General features: G+C 45.4%; 1 protein-coding gene across 3 annotated transcripts in view; it reads right to left on the bottom strand.

Annotated features, from left to right (window-relative positions):
* Positions 1-26,227, bottom strand: part of SPON1 (spondin 1) — a 1,148,287-nt gene that overhangs the window by 868,060 nt on the left and 254,000 nt on the right. For all 3 annotated transcript variants that reach the window (XM_077288119.1, XM_077288120.1, XM_077288121.1), the window contains one exon: positions 22,335-22,468. In XM_077288119.1, coding sequence (XP_077144234.1) covers positions 22,335-22,468 — 134 coding nt within the window. The remainder of the gene's footprint in view (positions 1-22,334; positions 22,469-26,227) is intronic.

Here is a 26,227-nt window from a genome sequence, read left to right as displayed (position 1 = left end):
GACAAATTCATTGGATTAAGAGAGCAGCTGCCAAAATACCATTACAAAGCAGCAAACAGTTATTTGAAGCTGCTGGTGCGTCTGGAGACCCTCGAACCTCAAGGTGTAGGATCCTTCAAAGGCTTGCTGTGGTGCATAAACCTACTATTCGGCCACTCATAAACAGTGTTCACAAGCAGAAACGGTTGCAGTGGGCCCAGACATACATGAAGACTAATTTTCAAACAGTCTTGTTTACTAATGAGTGTCGAGCAACTCTGGACGGTCCAGATGGATGGAGTGGTGGATGGTTGGTGGATGGCCACCATGTCCCAACAAGGCTGCGACGTCAGCAAAGAGGTGGAGGAGTCATGTTTTGGGCTGGAATCATGGGGAACCAGCTGGTAGGGCCCTTTAAGGTTCCTGAAGGTGTGAAAATTACCTCAGCAAAGTAAATAGAGTTTCTGACTGACAACTTTCTTCCATGGTCTAAAAAGCAGAAATGTGCCTTCAGGAACAAAATCATCTTCATGCATTACAATGAATACCTTTGAGTAATTGGCTGCTATGGGCATAAAAGGAGATAAACTCATGGTGTGGCCACCATCTTCCCCTGACCTCAACCCTATAGAGAACCTTTGGAGAATCATCAAACAAAAGATCTATGAGGGTGGGAGGCCGTTCACATCAAAACAGCAGCTCTGGGAGGCTATTCTGACTTCATGCAAAGAAATACAAGCAGAAACTCTCCATAAACTCACAAGTTCAATGGATGCAAGAATTGTGAAGGTGATATCAATGAAGGGCTCCTATGTTAACATGTAACTTGGCCTGTTAGGATGTTTTGGAGTTAAATAGCTTTTTTGTTCAGTGAATGTGACCTCCTAATGCTGCAAATTCCACAAATGAGCATTTAAAACATATCAAATGTTTAGAAATTCTGCTGTGCCTAATAATTTGGAACAGTGCATTTTGAGTTTTTATTCATTTTGGAGATTATACTGTTATCATTGGGAGGTTTCTTCAATAAAATTTGATGTATACTCTAACGGGTGATGACTTTTATTAGACTGACTGTCATTTGCACTGAGCATTTAGGAAAATCCGAGAAAAATGTCATTTGCATAATAATTTGGAACATAGTGTAAAGAAAGAATTAAATTAGAAAGCTTCTCCTATTATTTGCAATGATGACTGTCAATCTTCCTTGGTCTGGGGCTCCATGCAAGATCACACCTCGTGGGCTCAGGATGATTATAAGAAAGGTCAGGAATCAGCTCAGAGCTACATGGTAGGACCTGGTCAATGACCTGAAGAGATCTGGCCTCACAGTCTCAAACTTTACCATTCGTAACACACTAGGCCTTCATGGATTAAAATCATGCAGGGCAAGCAAGGTCCCTCTGCTCACACCAGCACGTATCAAAGCCCATTTTAAATTCACCAATGACCATCTGCAAGATCCAGAGGAGGTAGCCAAGCGACAGACCTGATACCTGAAAGATCTGAAGAAGATCTGTATGGAGAAGCGGGCCAAAATCCCTTATGCAGTGTGTGCAAACTTGGTCAATAACTACAAGAAAAGTCTGACCTCTGTAACTGAAAACAAAGATTTCTGCACCAAATTTTAAGTTCTGTTTTTCTATTGTATCAAATTCTTATTTCATGCAATAAAATACAATTTAATTATGTAAGAATGATACAATGGGACTTTCTGGTTTTTATTTTTAGATTCTATCTCTCACATTTGTATTGTGTCTACGATAAAAATTACAGACCTCCGTTCTTTGTAGGTGTGAAAACATACAAGATTGGCAGTGTATCAAATACTACTACTGTATATATGAGCCCGAGATGGGAAACTACACTAGTTAGGGGCCCAGAATGGTTGATATATATATATATATATATACAGTTATATGAAAAAGTTTGGGCACCCCTATTAATCTTAAGCTTAATGTTTTATAAAAATTGCAAGAAACACTGAAAATCACAAAGGCGCTGAACACGTGTGCCTAGAAAGGAACAGCAGCAGGCAAACCAGCCAGTAAGGTGTGTGAAACTGTCAGAAGGTAATAAGCATATATGAAAAGAGGTTGCCGCGCTGAAGGCACTTACAATTTGAAGTGTAGTCCTATGTAGAAAATGTCCGTATAATACAGCAAAAACCTCTTCTCCACTATTCAGTGGTACTCAGCAATGGGAGCGTCCTCCCCGTGATTGCAGTCCCCCGAACAATACCCGCCGCTGTGTATCAGCGGTAGCCTCGGCCGATGGCGCCGCTGTAGCGTGGCGAGGTTAGCGGGGGGCGTGGTGTGTTGGTGATGTCACCTGTCCGTAATTGACGGACGTGTGCAAGGGCCAATCCCGACGCGTTTCGAGGGAGCCGTCCCTCTTCCTCAAGGTATGGCGCCTGCACTGCCGCTGTTCCCCTATATACACCACTATCCTGCGATCTTACTGACAAATGATACATTGCACTAATCAGCTCGGCCTGATCAAACTAATTGCAATCAACCCGGCTGCCACTCTCAAGAACCATTAAGCTATAGAAATGCGACTATAGTAAATGTATGAAGCTTTAAAAAATATGGAATGATGACTACAAAAACTCCCTCCACCTCATTAAAAGTCCCTCCACCTCATAAAAACAAACTTTATTTATTTCATAAAATTTAAAATGTGTGTACGATAAAAAGTATGTATGCATATGTATATGTATATATATATATATATATATATATATATATATATATATATATATATATATATATATATATATATATATATATATATATATAGGTATTCTGAATAAGAAAGAATATGAGTTCATTTACAATAAAGTACCGAGTTTAGCTATATTCTACCACATCCCGAAGATCCATAAGGATTCCAAGTGCCCTCCAGGAAGGCCAATTATATTGGGTATCAATTGCCTAACGGCTAATCTATCAGAATATGTGGACATACAGTTACAAAAGTGTGTCCCATCTCTTCCAGCCTTCCTCAAAGATACTCAAGATACTATCAGGGCCTTAGAGAATATTGAGTGGACTGATAAATATATACTTGGCACTTTGGATATTAAGTCCCTTTATACTGTGATCGATCAAACAAAAGGGTGTGAATCTGTAGAGTATTTTTTGACTAAATCCCAGCTATACAACCCAACACAAAGAGATTTTATTTTGGAGGGTATGAAATTTATCCTCCAACATAATTATTTTGTATACAATAATCAATTTTATATACAAGTGTGGGGAACGGCTATGGGGACAAAATTTGCTCCAAGCTACGCCAACCTGTATGTTGGGAAGTGGGAGGAGTCGTTTATTTTTCAGGATGGGATGTTACGTAAAGGTTTGATTATGTGGCGTCGCTATATAGACGACGTCCTTTTCATTTGGGAAGGGTCCCATCAACTGCTGGAAGAATTTGTGGGGGGTCTAAATAGAAATACGTATGGCTTAGAATTTTCAGGTACATTTAGTAAAACGGAGGTTAATTTTTTGGATTTAAATATCTTTATTGAAAATAATGCCATATACACGAAATGTTATCACAAAGAGGTAGACTGCAACAGCTACATTCAGATGGATAGCTGTCATCTTCCCGCTTGGCTTCGCAACATTCCAAAAAGTCAGTTTATACGAATCAGGCGGAATTGTACGAAAGATGACGATTTTGATGCGGAATCCAATATTTTACAGAAACAGTTTTTAGAAAAAGGGTATAACCTCCCCTCCCTCGAACAGGCAAGCCAGGAGGCTAAATCTATTTTAAGATCTAATTTGATCCATACAAATAGAGAAAATAAAGAAACGAGGTCCTTGGCACAAGAAATTGGGAGAATCCCATTGGTCACACAATACCACGCAGACCATGGGAGATTCTCAAAAATTATTAACAAATACTGGCCAGTTTTACAAAAAGACAAAGTGGTGGGGGAACTCTTATCCACAAAACCTAGGTTTGTTTATCGAAAGGTGAAGAATATTGGAAATATTGTAGCACCCACCATGAAAGTGGGGTTCAGTATAGGTAAAGCTACAAAGAAAAATAATCCAAATCTTATGGGAGGTAACTTTACATACTGTGAGAGGTGCCCATGCTCTTTACGTATAAAAAGCCCAAGGACACAACAGGAATCATTTTGGAATATGGATAAAACTAGGGAGTTTTATCTTAAAGAAAAGATCTCATGCCACACTACAGGTGTCATATATATAATAAGATGTCCTTGTGAAAAAATGTACGTGGGTCGTACAAAAAGACGACTCAGAGATAGGATTAAAGAACACCTGGATAACATCCAGAAGGGATGTGTAGGACATCCTTTATCACGGCATTTTTCTGAAAAACATGAACGTTCAATTGTAGGTCTTTCATTTTGTGGTATACAAACGGTACCCAAAAATCCAAGGGGAGGGGACTATATCAAAAGCATGTCCCGTATTGAGTCAAAATGGATTTTTACATTGGATACTCTAGTCCCCAAAGGACTCAATTATGAAATAGAACTGTACGCCCTCTAGAATTTTATGATGTTTTTATTTTGACATTTTTTTTTAAATAAAATCAGGGTATTTCCCTGCTTTCTTTACGAATGGTTTCAATATTTCAATATTTTAACATTTTTATATATGTATATTTGCATACCAGCATATTTTAATATAATTTATATATTTATATATTTTATATAAAGTTCAGTGCTTAAAATTACAACAAGATTTTATGGTTGCATGGTGGTATTTTTACATAGATGAATTTTGCTGGATACATGCATGGATATATATATATATATATATATATATATATATATATATATATATATATATATATATATATATATATATATATATATATATATATATATACACATATATACATATATATACACATATATATATATATATATATATATATATATATATATATATACACATATATATATATATATATATATATATATATATATATATATATATATATATATATATGCATATGCATATGCATACATACTTTTTATCGTACACACATTTAAAATTTTATGAAATAGATAAATAAAGTTTGTTTTTATGAGGTGGAGGGACTTTTAATGAGGTGGAGGGAGTTTTTGTAGTCATCATTCCATATTTTTTAAAGCTTCATACATTTACTATAGTCGCATTTCTATAGCTTAATGGTTCTTGAGAGTGGCAGCCGGGTTGATTGCAATTAGTTTGATCAGGCCGAGCTGATTAGTGCAATGTATCGTTTGTCAGTAAGATCGCAGGATAGTGGTGTATATAGGGGAACAGCGGCAGTGCAGGCGCCATACCTTGAGGAAGAGGGACGGCTCCCTCGAAACGCGTCGGGATTGGCCCTGGCACACGTCCGTCAATTACGGACAGGTGACGTCACCAACACACCACGCCCCCCGCTAACCTCGCCACGCTACAGCGGCGCCATCGGCCGAGGCTACCGCTGATACACAGCGGCGGGTATTGTTCGGGGGACTGCAATCACGGGGAGGACGCTCCCATTGCTGAGTACCACTGAATAGTGGAGAAGAGGTTTTTGCTGTATTATACGGACATTTTCTACATAGGACTACACTTCAAATTGTAAGTGCCTTCAGCGCGGCAACCTCTTTTTATAAAAATTGTTTTTTTTGTAACAGATATTTCAGTTTCATATATCTAATAACTGTTGGACACAGTAATGTTTCTGCCTTGAAATGAGGTTTATTGTACTAACAAAAAATGTGCAATCTGCATTCAAACAAAATTTGGCAGGTGCATAAGTATGGGCACCCTTATCATTTTCTTGTTTTAAATACTCCTACCTACTTTTTACTGACTTACTAAAGCACTTTTTTTTGGTTTTGTAACCTCACTGAGCTTTGAACTTCATAGCCAGGTGCAATCATGAGAAAAACTACTTAAAGTGGCCACTTGCAAGTTGTTCTCCTGTTTGAATCTCCTCTGAAGAGTGGCATCATGGGCTCCTCAAAACAACTGTCAAATGATCTGAAAACAAAGATTATTCAACATAGCTGTTCAGGGGAAGGATACAAAAAGCTGTCTCAGAGATTCTAGAATATGCATGTCCCCGTAGTATATGGACACTGATGATTCCAGAATTTGCGGCAGACTGTGCCCGTCGCTGATTGGTCGAGGCAACCTTTATGACATAATCGTCGCCATGGCAACCATTATGACATCTACGTTGATACTGTGCCCGTCGCTGATTGGTCGAGGCGAATTCGCGGCAGACTGTGCCTGTCGCTGATTGGTCGAGGCAACCTTTATGACATCATCGTCGCCATGCTGTGCCCGTCGCTGATTGGTCGAGGCCTCGCGGCCTCGACCAATCAGAGACGCGGGATTTCCAGGACAGACAGACAGACAGAAAAACCCTTAGACAATTATATATATAGATATACATATATATATATTAGCTGAAGAGCCCGGCGTTGCCTGGGCATAGTAAATATCTGTGGTTAGTTACAGCACCTCACTTCTCTTATTTTCCCATCACGCCTCTCATTTTCTCCCTTACACCTCTCATTTCCCCATCACTCCTCTTATTTTCCCCACTCACTCCTCTCATTCCCCCCAACACTTGTCATTTCGACCTCACATCTGTCATTTTCTGATCACTCCTCTCATTTTGCACTCACACCTTTTCATTTTCACCTCACAGCCCTCATTTTCACCTCACACCTCTCATTTCCCCTCAGTATAAACATGTTTGTCATCTCCATTATATATTGTATACATCTGTATGTCATCTCCTGTATATAGTATATACCTGTATGTCATCTCCCCTGTAAATAATATATACCCGCTGTATGTCATTTCCTCCTGTATATACCTATGTGTCATCTCCCCTGTATATATGTGTGTCATCTCCCCTGTATATAATATATACCTGTGTGTCATCTCCTCCTGTATATAGTATATACCTGTGTGTCATCTCCTCCTGTATATAGTATATATATGTGTGTCATATCCCCTGTATATAGTATGTACCTGTATGTTATCTCCTCCTGTATATAGTATGTACCTGCATGTCATTTCCTCCTGTGTATAGTATATACCTGTGTGTTATCTTCTCCTCTATAGAGTATATACCTGTGTGTCATCTCCCCTGTATATACCTGTGTCATCTCCCCTGTATATAGTATGTACCTGTATGTCATCTCCCCTGTATACAGTATATACCAGTGTGTCATCTCCTCCTGTATATAGTATATATCTGTGTCATCTCCTCCTGTATATAGTATATACCTGTATGTCATCTCCTCCTGTATATAGTATATACCTGTGTGTCATCTCCCCTGTATATATGTGTGTGTCATCTCCCCTGTATATAGTATATACCTGTGTGTCATCTCGTCCTGTATATAGTATATATCTGTGTGTCATCTCCTCCTGTATGAGACCTTGTTCACACATTATTTGCTCAGTATTTTTACCTCAGTATTTGTAAGCTAAATTGGCAGCCTGATAAATTCCCAGCCAATAGGAAGCCTTCCCCCCTGGCAGTATATATTAGCTCCACATACACATAATAGACAGGTCATGTGACTGACAGCTGCCGTATTTCCTATATGGTACAGTTGTTGCTCTTGTAGTTTGTCTGCTTATTAATCAGATTTTTATTTTTGAAGGATTAATACCAGACTTGTGTGTGTTTTAGGGCGAGTTTCAAGTGTCTGTTGAGTTGCGTGTGGTGACATGCATGTAGCGACTTTTGTGAGATGAGTTTTGTGTGGCGACATGCGTGTAGCACTTTTTGTGTGTCAAGTTGCATGTGACAGATTAGTGTAGCAAGTTGTGTGCAGCAAGTTTTGTGCATGGCGAGTTTTGCACGTGGCGAGTTTTATGTGTGGTGCGTTTTCAGTATGTGCAAGTTTTGTGTGAGGCAACTTTTGCATGTGTTGCAACTTTTGTGCATGTGGCAATTTTTCCGCATGTGCAAGTTTTGGGTGTGGCAAGTTTTCTATGAGGTGAGTTTTGCACGTGTGGCGAGTTTTGCGTGAGCCTAGTTTTGCATGTGGCGAGTTTTGCGCGTGGCGAGTTTTGAGCGGCGACTTTTGTGTTTCGAGGTTGTGCGAGGTTGGTGTATGTGTGGCGAAATGTGTGCTGAGGGCGGTATATGTATTCAAGCACGTGGTAGTGTGTGGCACATTTTGTGTGTGTTCATATCCCCGTGTGTGGTGAGTATCCCATGTCCAGGCCCCACCTTAGCAACTGTACCGTATATACTCTTTGGTGCCATCGTTCTCACTCTTTAAGTCCCCCTTGTTCACATCTGGCAGCTGTCAATTTGCCTCCAACACTTTTCCTTTCACTTTTTCCCCATTATGTAGATAGGGGCAAAATTGTTTGGTGAGTTGGAATGCGTGGGGTTAAAATTTTGCCTCACAACATAGCCTATGACGCTGTCAGGGTCCATATGTGTGACTGTGCAAAATTTTGTGGCTGTAGCTGTGACGGTGCAGATGCCAATCCCAGACATACACACATACACACACATTTAGCTTTATATTAGATATACCTGTAAGTCATCTCCCCTGTATATAGAATATACCTGTAAGTCATCTCCCCTGTATATAGTATATACCTGTATATCATCTCCCCTGCATATAGAATATACCTGTATGTCACCTCCCCTGTATATAGTATATACCTGTATGTCATCTCCTCCTGTATATAATATATAGCTGCATTCCATCTCCTCCTGTATATAGTATATACATGTATGTCATGTCCCCTGTATATAGTATATACCTGTATGTCATCTCCTCCTGTATATAATATATAGCTGTATATCATCTCCCCTGTATATAGTATATACCTGTATGCCATCTCATCCTGGCTGTCAATTTGCCTCCAACACTTTTCTTTTCACTTTTTCCCCATTTTGTAGATAGGGGCAAATTTGTTTGGTGAATTGTAACGCGCAGGGTTAAAATTTTGCCTCACAACATAGCCTATGACGCTCTCAGGGTCCAGACGTGTGACTGTGCAAAATTTTGTGGCTGTAGATGCGACGGTGCAGATGCCAATCCCGGACATGCACAGCTTTATATATTAGATATATATGTATATATGTGTATTTGCCATTACGCGGGACCGCCATGGGTGTGAACATGAGTGTCCTTGAGGAGGACTTTGTCTTTGTGTACCAACACTTCGGCTATGTGGTCGCGTGGTGGAGATACATAGACGATGCCTTCCTCATTTGGACTGGTACAGAGGATCAACTTTTGGATTTTCACAGTTATCTTAATACAATTGATGATACCATAAAATTCACTCTTGTGTACTCAAACACTGACATACAATTTTTGGATGTCAATGTGAAGATTGAGTCTAACAAATTGACTACTCAGTTGTATACTAAACCTACAGATAGAAATGATATGTTGCTCTTTAGTAGTCAACATCCGAGAAAACCAAAGGAATCCATTCCTTATAGTCAACTTTTGCGTATTAAAAGGATTGAAAGTGAGGAAGATTCACTAAAGGATTCCATGGAAATGATGATGAAAAAATTCTCAGATAGGGGTTATCCGCAAAAGTTGTTGAAAACTCAAAAAAAACAAAGTGGATGGACTGAAAAGAGAAAATTTGTTTTATAAAAAATCAAAAACAAAGGAACTTAATCGTATCCCTTTTGTGACAGCTTTTTGTGAAGAAACTGGAAAAATCGCTGATATTATATCAAAACATTGGGGGATGTTACATAAATGTTTGCCACAAGTGGGAGAATTTTCCAAACCGCCAATTTTTTCTTACAAACGTAATCGTACTATTGATTCAACATTGATAAGATCAGATATTGGATTGTTTAAGAAATCCAGTCAACCAACATTTACCGGTTCTGATAGAAAGGGTTGCTTTCCATGTCTATCTTGTGTTAATTTCTGTTTGATGTTGAAGGGCTCAAGTTTTACTTACCCCATAACAAATGAGGAGTATAAGATACATCATTTTCTGACGTGTGATTCAGAGTTTGTGGTATATTTATTACAATGTCCGTGCTCCTTGTGGTATGTCGGTGAGACTACTTGTGATTTTAAGACAAGAATCAATCAACACCGACATACCATAAGGAAAAAGCGCATGGATTTGCCGGTCTCTAAACATTTCGCAGAGAAATCACACACTGAGAAACAATTACGGTTTCGCATAATAGACATGATACCTATCCAGAGGAGGGGAGGTGATCGTGTGCAGTTGTTGAAAAAGAAGGAATTAGAATGGATTATGAAATTGAACACTCTCAAACCATATGGTTTGAATGTAGATTTCAAATTGAATCAGCTTATTTAATATACAGTGTATATATTCCTCTCCTGATTTTATACTATTAAATTTTATATGAGAATCCTTTTGGATTGAAAATAACGTTTTTTCTTTTTTTTTCTCTTTTCTCTTTCAGGTGTCCCATCCTATGAAACAAACATTTATATTTTTGGTTATTTTTTATGTATTATTTTTTCATTTTCTTATGTTTATTAATGATGTACGTTATAATTGATGGAACTGAAAATGTTTGCTTTTTCGCTATTGATGGCAATGAAATGATTGAAATAAAATTCATTAGCAACTTTAAACTCTTATGCATTTGCTTATATATGCATTAACAATTATTTTATGGTGCCATAGATTTGTGGTATTCACGATGGAAAATGAAATGCTAGGTGAAATCCCAAGAAACTATGAAAACCCTATATTAAGGGTCACCAATCTAACCCAAGAAGAGGTGCGAAACCGGCTAAATAGGATTAAAATAAATAAATCTCCGGGTCCGGATGGCATACACCCACGAGTACTAAGAGAACTAAGTAATGTAATAGATAAACCATTATTTATTTTTAGGGACTCTATAGCGACGGGGTCTGTTCTGCAGGACTGGCGCATAGCAAATGTGGTGCCAATATTCAAAAAGGGCTCTAAAAGTGAACCTGGAAATTATAGGCCAGTAAGTCTAACCTCTACTGTTGGTAAAATATTTGAAGGGTTTCTGAAGGATGTTATTCTGGATTATCTCAATGAGAATAACTGTTTAACTCCATATCAGCATGGGTTTATGAGAAATCGCTCATGTCAAACCAATCTAATCAGTTTTTATGAAGAGGTAAGCTATAGGCTAGACCACGGTGAGTCATTGGACGTGGTATATCTCGATTTTTCCAAAGCGTTTGATACCGTGCCGCACAAGAGGTTGGTACACAAAATGAGAATGCTTGGTCTGGGGGAAAATATGTGTAAATGGGTTAGTAACTGGCTTAGTGATAGAAAGCAGAGGGTGGTTATAAATGGTATAGTCTCTAACTGGGTCGCTGTGACCAGTGGGGTACCGCAGGGGTCGGTATTGGGACCTGTTTTCTTCAACATATTCATTAATGATCTGGTAGAAGGTTTACACAGTAAACTAGATGGGTATTTCCTGAAGGAACTACAGATAGTGCTTTGGAATGGTGCCCGTGCTGCCCCTGCAAGACTTTCACACTTGGGTGCCCCTCAGGCGCTGGTTTGGTAGTTGTAGCCCCTCAGGGTTGAGGTCACTCTGGGTCCGATTTGGCGGGCCCGGGTCACTCTGGGTCCGATTTGGCGGGCCCGGGTCACTCTGGGTCCGATTTGGCGGGCCCGGGTCACTCTGGGTCCGATTTGGCGGGCCCGGGTCACTCTGGGTCCGATTTGGCGGGCCCGGGTCACTCTGGGTCCGATTTGGCGGGCCCGGGTCACTCTGGGTCCGATTTGGCGGGCCCGGGTCACTCTGGGTCCGATTTGGCGGGCCCGGGTCACTCTGGGTCCGATTTGGCGGGCCCGGGTCACTCTGGGTCCGATTTGGCGGGCCCGGGTCACTCTGGGTCCGATTTGGCGGGCGGCGCCACTCTGGGTCCGATTTGGCGGGCGGCGCCACTCTGGGTCCGATTTGGCGGGCGGCGCCACTCTGGGTCCGATTTGGCGGGCGGCGCCACTCTGGGTCCGATTTGGCGGGCGGCGCCACTCTGGGTCCGATTTGGCGGGCGGCGCCACTCTGGGTCCGATTTGGCGGGCGGCGCCACTCTGGGTCCGATTTGGCGGGCGGCGCCACTCTGGGTCCGATTTGGCGGGCGGCGCCACTCTGGGTCCGATTTGGCGGGCGGCGCCACTCTGGGTCCGATTTGGCTGAACGGCGCCACTCTGGGTCCGATTTGGCGGGCGGCGCCACTCTGGGTCCGATTTGGCGGGCGGCGCCACTCTGGGTCCGATTTGGCGGGCGGCGCCACTCTGGGTCCGATTTGGCGGGCGGCGCCACTCTGGGTCCGATTTGGCGGGCGGCGCCACTCTGGGTCCGATTTGGCTGAACGGCCACTCTGGGTCCGATTTGGCGGGCGGCGCCACTCTGGGTCCGATTTGGCGGGCGGCGCCACTCTGGGTCCGATTTGGCGGGCGGCGCCACTCTGGGTCCGATTTGGCGGGCGGCGCCACTCTGGGTCCGATTTGGCGGGCGGCGCCACTCTGGGTCCGATTTGGCGGGCGGCGCCACTCTGGGTCCGATTTGGCGGGCGGCGCCACTCTGGGTCCGATTTGGCGGGCTGGGTCCGATTTGGTGAGCGGGGCAATAATTATAATAAGACTATAGATAGTGCTTTGAAATTGTGCTGTGCTATCACTTTAAGAGCTGATATTATCTGCCAAAACTGTCCTGCTAGGGTCATGTACAGTTCGCAGGCGTTGGCATAGTAACTGGGCCTGACTGAGCATATCAATGAGCTAATCAGCCAGGTGGCAGGTACATTTCAAATTGCCTCAGAAACCCGGTCATTATAACCTATGTGAAAATTTCCCTATTGAAAAGCATTACAATGAGGGGAAAAAACATTTTCAAACGCAAATTGCGCCAAAACTACAAATCCGATCGACACGAAAAATACTTAGCACACCTCTTGGGGACGCTGGCTTCGAAATGACACCTCACTGGAGTCTGTGAGTGAAGCGGTTCGGGCCGCATTACGTGCGGACTGAATAATAATAAGAACTAGATGGGTATTTCCTGAAGGAACTACAGATAGTGCTTTGGAATGGTGCCTGGGCTGCCCCTGCAAGACTTTCACACTTGGGTGCCCCTCAGGCGGTCCGATTTGGTGGGTTGGGTCAATCTGGGTCTGATTTTGTGGGCGGGGTAAATCTAGGTCCGATTCGGTGGGCGGGGTCACTTTTGGTCCGATTCTGTGGGCGCGGCCACTCTGGGTCCGATTCGGTGGGCGGAGCCACTCTGGGTCCGATTTGGTGGGCGGGGCACCTTAGGGACCAATTTGGTGGGTGGGGTCACTCGGTTCGATTTGGTGGGCTGGGCACCTCAGGGTCTCATTTGGTGGGCTGGGCACCTCAGGGTCCGATTTGGTGGGCGGGGTCACTCTGGGTCCGATTTGGTGGAAGGGGTCACTCTGGGTCCGATTTGGTGGAAGGGGTCACTCTGGGTCTGATTTGGTGGAAGGGGTCACTCTGGGTTCGATTTGGTGGGCGGAGCCACTCTGGGTCCGATTTGGTGGGCGGGGTCACTCTGGGTCCGATTTGGTGGGTGGGGTCACTCTGGGTCCGATTTGGTGAGCCGGGCCCCTCGGGGTCCGATTTGGTGAGCGGGGTAATCTACTATATAATTGTCTAAGGGCACTTCCGTCTTTCTGTCTCACAACACCGCTACGTCATCATCTCATGAGACCGCAATGCACTCTTGGGACCGGAGCGCGCAACAAGCATCGGGTACCGGCCACTCCAGGTGCAACAAGCATCGTGTACCGGCCGCTCTAGGAGGTGCAACAACCATCAGATACCGGCCGCTCCAGGAGGTGAGTATGTAACTTTTTTATTTTAATTCTTTTTTTTTTTTTAACAGGGATATGCAGTATACTATGTGACTGGACAATATACTACGTGACTGGGCAGTATAACTATGTGGCTCTGCGCTGTATTCTGCGTGGCTCTGCGCTGTATACTGCGTGGCTCTGCGCTGTATACTACGCGGCTCTGCGCTGTATACTGTGCGGCTCTGCGCTTTGTACTGCGCGGCTCTGCGCTATATACTGCGTGGCTCTTCGCTGTATACTACGCGGCTCTGCGCTGTGTACTGCGCGGCTCTGCGCTGTGTACTGCGCGTGTCCGTGCTGTGTACTGTGTGTGTCTGCGCTGTATACTGCGCGGCTCTGCGCTGTGTACTGCGCGGCTCTGCACTGTGTACTGCACGGCTCTGCGCTGTATACTGCGGGGCTCTGCACTGTATACTGCGGGGCTCTGCGCTGTATACTACGTGGCTCTGCGCTGTATACTGCGCGGCTCTGCGCTGTATACTGCGTGGCTCTACGCTGTGTACTGCGCGGCTCTGCGCTGTATACTGCGCGGCTCTGCGCTGTATACTGGGTGGCTCTGCGCTGTGTACTGCGTGGCTCTGCGCTGTGTACTGCGCGGCTCTGCGCTTTATACTGCGCGACTCTGCGCTTTGTACTGTACGGCTCTGCGCTGTGTACTGCGCGGCTCTGCGCTGTGTACTGCGCGGCTCTGCGCTGTGTACTGCGCGGCTCTGCGCTTTATACTGCGCGGCTCTGCGCTGTGTACTGCGCGGCTCTGCGCTGTGCACTGCGCGGCTCTGCGCGGTATACTGCGCGGCTCTGCGCTTTATACTGTGCGGCTCTGCGCTCTGTACTGCGCGGCTCTGCGCTGTGTACTGCGCGGCTCTGCGCTGTGTACTGTGCGGCTCTGCGCTGTGTACTGCGCGGCTCTGCGCTTTCTACTGTGCGGCTCTGCGCTTTGTACTGCGCGGCTCTGCGCTGTGTACTGCGCGGCTCTGCGCTGTGTACTGCGCGGCTCTGTGCTGTGTACTGCACGGCTCTGCGCTTTATACTGCGCGACTCTGCGCTTTGTACTGCACGGCTCTGCGCTGTGTACTGCGCGGCTCTGCGCTGTGTACTGCGCGGCTCTGCGCTGTGTACTGCGCGGCTCTGCGCTGTGTACTGCGCGGCTCGGCACTGTATACTGCGTGGCTGTGCAACATACTTCGTGGACATACATATTCTAGAATACCCGATGAGTTAGAATCGGGCCACAGTCTAATAATCATAAGACTACAGATAGTGGTTTGGAATTGTGCTGTACTGTCACTTTAAGAGCTGATATTATCTGACAAAACTTGTGACCTGGTGAGCTGATGTAGACTTCATAGGCGTTGGCATAGTAACTGTGTCTGACTGCGCATATCAATGAGCTAATCGGCCAGGTGGCAGTTATTTTTAGAAATTGCCTCAGAAACCAGCCCATTATAAACGTATGGGACAATTTCCCTATTGAAACGCATTGAAAGACTTTTTTCAAACACAAATTGCGCAAAAACTACAAATCCGATCGGCACGAAAAATACTTAGCACACCTCTTGGGGACGCTGGCTTCGAAATGACACCTCACTGGAGTCTGTGAGTTTAGCGGTTCGGGCCGCATTACGTGCGGACTGAATAATAAGAATAAGAAGTTTACCACGGTGGAATAACAGTATAGTGCTTTGTTCCAAAGCACTATAATAAGAATAAGAAGAAGAAGAAGTTATCCACGGTGGAATAACAGTATAGTGCTTTGTTCCAAAGCACTATAAATATTGATATTTGCAGATGATACAAAACTATGTAAAGCAGTTAATACAAGAGAAGATAGTATTCTGCTACAGATGGATCTGGATAAGTTGGAAACTTGGGCTGAAAGGTGGCAGATGAGGTTTAACAATGATAAATGTAAGGTTATACACATGGGAAGAAGGAATCGATATCACCATTACACACTGAACGGGAAACCACTGGGTAAATCTGACAGGGAGAAGGACTTGGGGATCCTAGTTAATGATAAACTTACCTGGAGCAGCCAGTGCCAGGCAGCAGCTGCCAAGGCAAACAGGATCATGGGGTGCATTAAAAGAGGTCTGGATACACATGATGAGAGCATTATACTGCCTCTGTACAAATCCCTAGTTAGACCGCACATGGAGTACTGTGTCCAGTTTTGGGCACCGGTGCTCAGGAAGGATATAATGGAACTAGAGAGAGTACAAAGGAGGGCAACAAAGTTAACTAGATGGGTATTTCCTGAAGGAACTACAGATAGTGCTTTGGAATGGTGCCCGGGCTGCCACTGCAACACTTTCACACTTGGGTTCCCCTCAGGCGCTGGTTTAGTAGTTGTAGCCCCTCAGGGTTGAGGATTTGGGGGGCGGGGCCATTCGGGGTCAGATTTGGGGGCGGGGCCACTCGGTGCACTTACTTTTCACCCACGGGACCGGGGGTGCACTTACTTTTCACACACGGGACGAGAGGGTGTCATAGTCACTTTATTCTGATGTTTGACTTTGATAAATGATTGTGTCCTAAAATGGACACCGTACATTTGCATAGCTGCCATCTTTGGAAGGTCAAGTTGGGGGTAATGGAAAGTTCGCCATTATTTCCTATGGGAATTTTTTTTTTTTAAATGCAATTTTTCAAAAAAACTACAAATCGGATCGACACGAAAAATACTTAGCACACCTCTCGTGGACGCTGGCTTCGAAATGACGCCTCACTGGAGTCTCTGCGTGCAGCGGTTTGGGCTGTATTAATTGCGGAAAAAAACTGAATAAGTTTACCACGTCTGGATTACAATAATAATACTAGATGGGTATTTCCTGAAGGAACTACAGATAGTGCTTTGGAATGGTGCCCGGGCTGCCCCTGCAAGACTTTCACACTTGGGTGCCCCTCAGGCGGTCCGATTTGGTGGGTTGGGTCAATCTGGGTCTGATTTTGTGGGCGGGGTAAATCTAGGTCCGATTCGGTGGGCGGGGTCACTTTTGGTCCGATTCTGTGGGCGCGGCCACTCTGGGTCCGATTCGGTGGGCGGAGCCACTCTGGGTCCGATTTGGTGGGCGGGGCACCTTAGGGACCAATTTGGTGGGTGGGGTCACTCGGTCCGATTTGGTGGGCTGGGCACCTCAGGGTCTGATTTGGTGGGCTGGGCACCTCAGGGTCCGATTTGGTGGGTGGGGTCACTCTGGGTCCGATTTGGTGGGCGGGGTCACTCTGGGCCCGATTTGGTGGAAGGGGTCACTCTGGGTCCGATTTGGTGGAAGGGGTCACTCTGGGTCTGATTTGGTGGAAGGGTTCACTCTGGGTCCGATTTGGTGGGCGGAGCCACTCTGGGTCCGATTTGGTGGGCGGGGTCACTCTGGGTCTGATTTAGGGGGCGGGGTCACTCTGGGTCCGATTTGGTGGGCCGGGCCCCTCGGGGTCCGATTTGGTGGGCCGGGCCTCTCGGGTTCCGAATTGGTGAGCGGGGTAATCTACTATCTAATTATCTAAGGGCACTTCCGTCTTTCTGTCTCACAACACCGCTACGTCATCATCTCGTGAGACCGCAATGCACTCTTGGGACCGGAGCGCGCAACAAGCATCGGGTACCGGCCACTCCAGGTGCAACAAGCATCGTGTACCGGCCGCTCTAGGAGGTGCAACAACCATCAGATACCGGCCGCTCCAGGAGGTGAGTATGTAACTTTTTTATTTTAATTCTTTTTTTTTTTAACAGGGATATGCAGTATACTATGTGACTGGACAATATACTACGTGACTGGGCAGTATAACTACGTGGCTCTGCGCTGTATACTGCGTGGCTCTGTGCTGTATACTGCGTGGCTCTGCGCTGTATACTACGCGGCTCTGCGCTGTATACTACGCGGCTCTGCGCTGTATACTGCGTGGCTCTGCGCTGTGTACTGCGCGGCTCTGCGCTGTGTACTGCACGGCTCTGCGCTGTGTACTGCGCGGCTCTGCACTGTGTACTGCGCGTTCTGCGCTGTATACTGCGCGGCTCTGCGCTGTATACTGCGCAGCTCTGCGCAGCTCTGCGCTTTGTACTGCGCGGCTCTGCGCTATATACTGCGTGGCTCTTCGCTGTATACTACGCGGCTCTGCGCTGTGTACTGCGCGGCTCTGCGCTGTGTACTGCGCGTGTCCGTGCTGTGTACTGCGCGTGTCTGCGCTGTATACTGCGGGGCTCTGCACTGTATACTGCGGGGCTCTGCGCTGTATACTACGCGGCTCAGCGCTGTATACTGCGCGGCTCTGCGCTGCATACTGCGTGGCTCTACGCTGCGTACTGCGCGGCTCTGCGCTGTATACTGGGTGGCTCTGCGCTGTGTACTGCGCGGCTCTGTGCTGTGTACTGTGCGGCTCTGCGCTGTGTACTGCGCGGCTCTGCGCTGTGTACTGCGCGTGTCCGTGCTGTGTACTGCGCGTGTCTGCGCTGTATACTGCGGGGCTCTGCACTGTATACTGCGGGGCTCTGCGCTGTATACTACGCGGCTCAGCGCTGTATACTGCGCGGCTCTGCGCTGCATACTGCGTGGCTCTACGCTGCGTACTGCGCGGCTCTGCGCTGTGTACTGCGCGGCTCTGTGCTGTGTACTGCGCGGCTCTGTGCTGTGTACTGCGCGGCTCTGCGCTGTGTACTGCGCGGCTCTGCGCTGTGTACTGCGCGGCTCTGCGCTTTATACTGTGCGGCTCTGTGCTCTGTACTGCGCGGCTCTGCGCTGTGTACTGCGCAGCTCTGCGCTGTATACTGCGCGGCTCTGCGCTGTGTACTGCGCGGCTCTGCGCTGTGTACTGCGCGGCTCTGCGCTGTGTACTGCTCGGCTCTGCGCTGTGTACTGCGCGGCTCTGCGCTGTTTACTGCGCGGCTCTGCGCTGTGTACTGCGCGGCTCTGCGCTGTGTACTGCGCGGCTCTGCGCGGTATACTGCGCGGCTCTGCGCTTTATACTGTGCGGCTCTGCGCTCTGTACTGCACGGCTCTGCGCTGTCTACTGCGCGGCTCTGCGCTGTGTACTGCTCGGCTCTGCGCTGTGTACTGCGCGGCTCTCCGCTTTATACTGCGCGGCTCTGCGCTTTATACTGCGCGGCTTTGCGCTGTGTACTGCATGGCTCTGCGCTGTGTACTGCGCGGCTCTGCGCTGTGTACTGCACGGCTCTGCGCTGTGTACTGCACGGCTCTGCGCTGTGTACTGCGCGGCTCTGCGCTTTATACTGCGCGGCTCTGCGCTGTGTACTGCACGGCTCTGCGCTGTGTACTGCGCGGCTCTGCGCTGTGTACTGCACGGCTCTGCGCTTTATACTGCGCGGCTCTGCGCTGTGTACTGCACGGCTCTGCGCTGTGTACTGTGCGGCTCTGCGCTGTGTACTGCGCGGCTCTGCGCTTTATACTGCGCGGCTCTGCGCTTTATACTGCGCGGCTCTGCGCTGTGTACTGTGCGGCTCTGCGCTGTGTACTGCGCGGCTCTGCGCTGTGTACTGCACGGCTCTGCGCTTTATACTGCGCGGCTCTGCACTGTGTACTGCACGGCTCTGCGCTGTGTACTGCGCGGCTCTGCGCTGTGTACTGCACGGCTCTGCGCTTTAAACTGCGCGGCTCTGCGCTGTGTACTGCACGGCTCTGCGCTGTGTACTGCGCGGCTCTGCGCTGTGTACTGCGCGGCTCTGCGCTTTATACTGCGCGGCTCTGCGCTGTGTACTGCGCGGCTCTGCGCTGTGTACTGCGCGGCTCTGCGCTGTGTACTGCACGGCTCTGCGCTTTATACTGCGCGGCTCTGCGCTGTGTACTGCACGGCTCTGCGCTGTGTACTGCGCGGCTCTGCGCTGTGTACTGCACGGCTCTGCGCTTTATACTGCGCGGCTCTGCGCTGTGTACTGCACGGCTCTGCGCTGTGTACTGCGCGGCTCTGCGCTGTGTACTGCGCGGCTCTGCGCTTTATACTGCGCGGCTCTGCGCTGTGTACTGCGCGGCTCTGCGCTGTGTACTGCGCGGCTCTGCGCTGTGTACTGCGCGGCTCTGCACTGTATACTGCGTGGCTGTGCAATATACTACGTGGACATGCATATTCTAGAATACCCGATGAGTTAGAATCGGGCCACAGTCTAATAATCATAAGACTACGGATAGTGGTTTGGAATTGTGCTGTACTGTCACTTTAAGAGCTGATATTATCTGACAAAACTTGTGACCTGGTGAGCTGATGTAGATTTCATAGGAGTTGGCATAGTAACTGTGTCTGACTGCGCATATCAATGAGCTAATCAGCCAGGTGGCAGTTATTTTTAGAAATTGCCTCAGAAACCAGCCCATTATAAACGTATAGGAAAATTTCTCCATTGAAACGCATTGAAAGACTTTTTTCAAACACAAATTGCGCAAAAACTACAAATCCGATCGACACGAAAAATACTTAGCACACCTCTCAGGAACGCTGGCTTCGAAATGACACCTCACTGGAGTCTGTGAGTTTAGCGGTTCGGGCCGCATTACGTGCGGACTGAATAATAAGAATAAGAAGAAGTTTACCACGGTGGAATAACAGTATAGTGCTTTGTTCCAAAGCACTATAATAAAGGGGATGGGAGAACTACAATACCCAGATAGATTAGCGAAATTAGGATTATTTAGTCTAGAAAAAAGAAGACTGAGGGGCGATCTAATAACCATGTATAAGTATATAAGGGGACAATACAAATATCTCGCTGAGGATCTGTTTATACCAAGGAAGGTGACGGGCACAAGGGGGCATTCTTTGCGTCTGGAGGAGAGAAGGTTTTTCCACGAACATAGAAGAGGATTCTTTACTGTTAGGGCAGTGAGAATCTGGAATTGCTTGCCTGAGGAGGTGGTGATGGCGAACTCAGTCGAGGGGTTCAAGAGAGGCCTGGATGTCTTCCTGGAGCAGAACAATATTGTATCATACAATTATTAGGTTCTGTAGAAGGACGTAGATCTGGGGATTTATTATGATGGAATATAGGCTGAACTGGATGGACAAATGTCTTTTTTCGGCCTTACTATGTTACTATGTGACATGTGCAGTAAACATGTTTGGCATGTAATAGCTTAGTTAATATGGCGCCCGTTTTTCTGAAAGTATACTGCGCAACTGCATACATATTGTGGGTCCTGGGCACAAATGTCATGGACATACGCAGTAGACATGCTAGGACGCCGAAGGATTAACTTGCACGAGGAACAGGTTATTGTAAGTTTAATTTGTTTATGTTTCATGGGATGAGACGCCTGACTGTGGAAATTTATTTAATTGATTGTTTAGGGAATCTTTGTGATTCTAATACATTATTTTTAATGAACCGTCTGTATGAATAAAATATCTTAAAGGATTTTTTGAACACGCACTGACACACTTTATGCAACACTTGTCACTTATACACTTTTTATAAATTTTTCTCATTGTTCTTAATGATTGTACAAATGAGAAATGTATGTGTTTCTTATAAAAATCTGCCGCTTCTATGTATTCACTGCTTGAGAAGGGATACTTATATCCGAAACGTCGCCACGCCGTTTGGGCAATAAAGTCCACTTTTTCTTAGTTTTTCGTGCCGTTTGCCATATATATATACAGTGTATATATATATATATATATATATATATATATATATATATATATATATATATATATATATATATATATATATATATATATATATATATATATATATATATGCCCAGGATGGGAGACAGATACACCAGTATTGGGGTCATTTTACCTTGAAGGGGCCCAGGGTGATGGCATCTATACTAAGATGGGGGACATATATTCCAGGATGGGCCCAGGATGGAGCGCATATATACCAGGAAAGGGACAAGGAAGGGGGGCATATATACCTGCAAGGAACCCATGATGTGGGACATTGCTACATAATGGGGGGGCGGAGCAACATGTATATCCTTATAGGATTTAGAACACTACAAGGGCCATACATCTGAACAACATGAAAGGGGTTGGGTCAGGACCAAATTTTGCCATCAGTCTCTAGTCACTATATGGCAGCCATGTATTTCTAGTTCTGGAAAACACCTTTACGGGACTGGGTGAGAGATGAAAATGACTTTATAGTCCTACATGACCTACAAATCATAATAATATCCAATCCTAGTGAAATAGGGGAAGTCTACTAAAACACATATAGATTGGTAAATTCAGAGTGAAACGATATGAAAAGGTGTGAACAAAACTGGAAATAAATACAGCAAGCCTTTCATGATCATATCCAGATACTTTAAACATATGGCATGTAGTCAACATAAGTGTTCATTTTATTACAAGACATGATTCATGTTAGCATAGATTTAACCTGGAATAAGCATCAACATTTCCATTCACTGTCTGCAACCAATGAATTTGGAGAAGGTAAGACCATTTCACAATTGCAGAACACAATATCCTAGATTGTTGGGGATGCATATACATAAACTGGATGCATTACCTATAAACATGCATTTTCTGCTTCTGTACTCACTTGAGTATTACACATCCTGTACCAATAGAGGGCGCAGTCCAGAAAACTTGTATTCGTGTTCTTCGCCTTGGAGTGCTTTCTGTGACTGCTACTGGGCAATTACTCATGAACTGAGTATCTTCATCATCTATTATCTGTAAATTAATATTCATGATTAATTACTTTCTAAAAATAGACTGGATTATAAGCACGTAATTAACAGCTGAGCACCAGTACTAATGTATCTGCCACAGTGCAAAGTACTACATTTAAACAAGTGCATACTATCTGGATGGGAAGATTCAGCTCCTGGGCTTCTAACTAATCATAGAAATGAATCTGCATTCTACTTCCATTCATTCCTTTGCTGACTGACTTCAGGTTAATATCCTACTGACAGTCTTCCACACTGCTATTATTATCATTAGTGAATTTCTTTTTGAAGTGTAGTCGATGACCAGTCATGCACTAAAGCCATAAGGTCCCGTAACAAAATAGATAAGCTACATTTTGAGGACAGTAAAATACAACATGATCCCTTTAAGTCCTTCAGGACAGACTGCCTTTGGGCCTTCAGTACAAAGTATTTTTTTTTCTCGTTTATTTTATTGTCACATTTAAAAAGCAGTAAAAAGAGATGATTGTCTCAGCCAAGATTTGAATTGGAGGGTATGTGCACACGTCCGGATTTCTTGCAGAAATTTCCTGAAGAAAACCGGAAATTTTCTGCAAGAAATCCGCATATTTTTTTTGCGTTTTTTTCCCGTTTTTTTAGCATTCTGCACGTGTAATTAGCGTGCAGAATGCTAAAGTTTTCCAAGCAATCTGTTGCATCGCTTGGAAACCTGACTGATAAGGCCATGTGCACACGTTCAGGATTTTTTGCATTTTTTCGCTATAAAAACGTGATAAAAACGCGAAAAAAACGCTTATATATGCCTCCTATTATTTACAGGGTATTCCGCAATTTTTGTGCAAATGTTGCGATTTTTTCCGTGAAAAAATCGCATCGCGGAAAAAAAAGCAACATGTTCATTAAAAATGCGGAATTGCGGTGATTCCGCACACCTAGGAGTGCATTGATCTGCTTACTTCCCGCACGGGGCTGTGCACACCATGCGGGAAGTAATATGTATTTAATCCTTATATGTACTTAATCATTATATGAATTTGATCCTTATATGTACTTTGTATCTTAAAATATACAAAGGTCTATGCAATCATACTATTCAATCATACCATTCCTTTAATTTTGTACTTTTAAAATAAAATTGTGTTATATCACAAATAGTAGCCTTCTTTAAACCCGTATCCGAACCTTAGTGTTAAAAACTTGGCAATACATAATTTGGCAATACATAGCTATTACAATGCAGGAAGGTAACCTACAATGCAATAGATGAGGCTCCAAAAAATAGGCTAATAATAATACTAATCTGGCTGGGGCTGCAGGGCACAAGGCTGCAGAAAGGCTCCACTATCTACTCCTATATAGTGTTTGCAAGCAATCTAGCTGGTTACGGATAGAACCATGCTAATAGGAGAAATCAGGAAAAATGAGCAGCACTAATGCAAAAAAGGACAATGTATGAGGCAGTGACGCACGCTGAGCGGACTACAACCGGAGGTGGCTGCAGAACACACTACAGCGTGAGCCGCACTCACACACAGAGACATCGCAGCAGACAGCCGTGAACAGCGCTGCAAGGCAAAATAAAGCTTCTCTCACACAACGGTTGATAAAGTAGCCTGGGTAAAGCACAATAAAGCAAATCACTATCTCAAACTGTCCCACAGTCAGAACAGCAGTGTCCTGTCCCTAACTGAATTCACAGCAGAGTGAACCCAAAATGGCGGCGGCGGCTTTCATAGTGCATCATGACATTTCAGCAGCCAATCACAGCCAAGCCATTAGTTAACATGCCTAACATGCATAACAGGATATGCCCACACTTCTTTGGATCCTCATTAGCTCTATAAAATCTAACTGGCTCATTGCATTATGGGAACTTCCAATTCCGGTATTTGATATACTAAAAGTATCAGAACTTAGTATCGGAACTCCGATACCGCGAATATCGGTCGATACCCGATACTGCAGTATCGGAATACTCAACAATACTGGTGGAACGCACCGAATAAATATAAAGATAGTAAAAGGTGCGTTCGCAGCCCGGGGTCCACCGTGCAGAGATGGAATCTGCTGCTAGGTAATGGCGGCACTATATGACGGTACTATGACCACATAAACACCGGATCCTTCACCCAGTATGAACAGATGGAAATTCTGTTGCTTCACAGAGTCGCATGGAAACAAAGGAAACACTGTGCCCTGTTAGCAGTCAAAGGGTGCAGCAGATGAACGCCAGTGAGATCCCTGAAATTCACTCCCACTATGCTGGTGATTGATCTCGCTCTGACCCTCGGTGGCTCTTGAGCCCATGCCTGAGGACGCCCTGAGTCAGATGCTGAGATCAAGCGGGAGATCCCACCCTACACTGACCGGTTGTCAGGACTAATAAAAGATTACCGCACAGAGTGCGTACCGCGCTGCACTGGCGGTCACTGCTGGTTTGACGCAATAAGGACCGTGCTCTTGTGTATAGGATAGCACTGTCAGGCGCTAGGTAGCTCCAACATTCGCGAGCATTCAACATCACTAGGAATGGGAATTATTAAGGAGCAATCACTTGAACTTGAATAGGCATACATCGACACACGCATGATAACAGGTTTATACTAGCGCATGGCCGTGCGGACATGCAAACCTTTTACAGCTGTATCTCTCCAGGACCTTCTTAGTGGTCCAATAGGAGCTGCCACAGGACCCGAGCATGTGACCCCCAACCTCCAATGAAAGGTCTTCCCTTGGGCATGCTCAGAAGATGAAAAGTAGGACTTAGTCCCAGGAGTGCCTGCTCGCTGCTGATCAGTGCTGGTAATAATGGCTGAACCTGGAAGGGCAGCAGTAACCAAACACACAGTATCTGCCTGAGCCAGGCACTGGGACCGATGTCTCTGCTGAGCAGGCTCCACTGAGGCTGGAGGAGAATGAGAGACCACAGCGGAGGTGGTTCGAGATTCCCCCTGTGAGGCGGGAACTCGACACCTAACATTACCCCCCCCCCCCCCCCTTGAACCTCACTATGCTCGAAGGCAGCTATGCTGCAAAGAAAGAAGCGTGTGCACTACTGGTAGGATGGTGCTAAGGTAGGCTCCCACACCTTATTGCAATAACGAAAAAAAACTAGCACTCAACTTGATGCTTATGTGAGATATTTATTGTAGTATCTATAAAGCAAATAACCTATACCCTTAGTTTATAATATAGATAAAACATGTACCTTTATTTAGAAATAAGTTAAAAAACCATGAGACAACTACAACAGATGTACACATAAAACACACAACCGTGCTCTCTGACAAAGCCCTACATGGGGTACTGCATGATCACTGCCTGACAGCGGAGGTTGGCACCCTACACACAAATACGAGACTGGCGCCCCCACTCCTCGGCGGCTGACCCTGTTGCTCCTAACATGTGCCCTAAAAAAGTGTACCATACACACTGTCATAGGTACCTGACAGGAAAATTGTTTCAGACAGCATAGATAGATGGTAAATATATATATATATATATAATGTAGAATTGTTGTCCTACCCTTAGCAGGGCTGCATGTGGCAGGGTGAGAGACACAGACTAAAGACACAGGTGCAAAAAAACAAAAAATGTGCTCGTGCAAAAAACAACTCGCTACCACCTCTGTACCCTGTATGGGAATGTCCTGCCTGGCTGTGGAGGTTGGCACCCTACTATACAGCGGATATGGCGCCCCCACTCAACGATGGCTGACCCTGAACTGACCCTATAGATATACTAATACTCTATTCAGCATGGAAAAACACAGTATGGA

The sequence above is a fragment of the Ranitomeya variabilis genome, chromosome 2 (genome assembly GCF_051348905.1).
Source record: "Ranitomeya variabilis isolate aRanVar5 chromosome 2, aRanVar5.hap1, whole genome shotgun sequence".
NCBI lineage: Eukaryota > Metazoa > Chordata > Amphibia > Anura > Dendrobatidae > Ranitomeya > Ranitomeya variabilis.
Note: the sequence above shows the minus strand (reverse complement) of the source record. Positions and strands in the feature narration are given on the sequence as shown.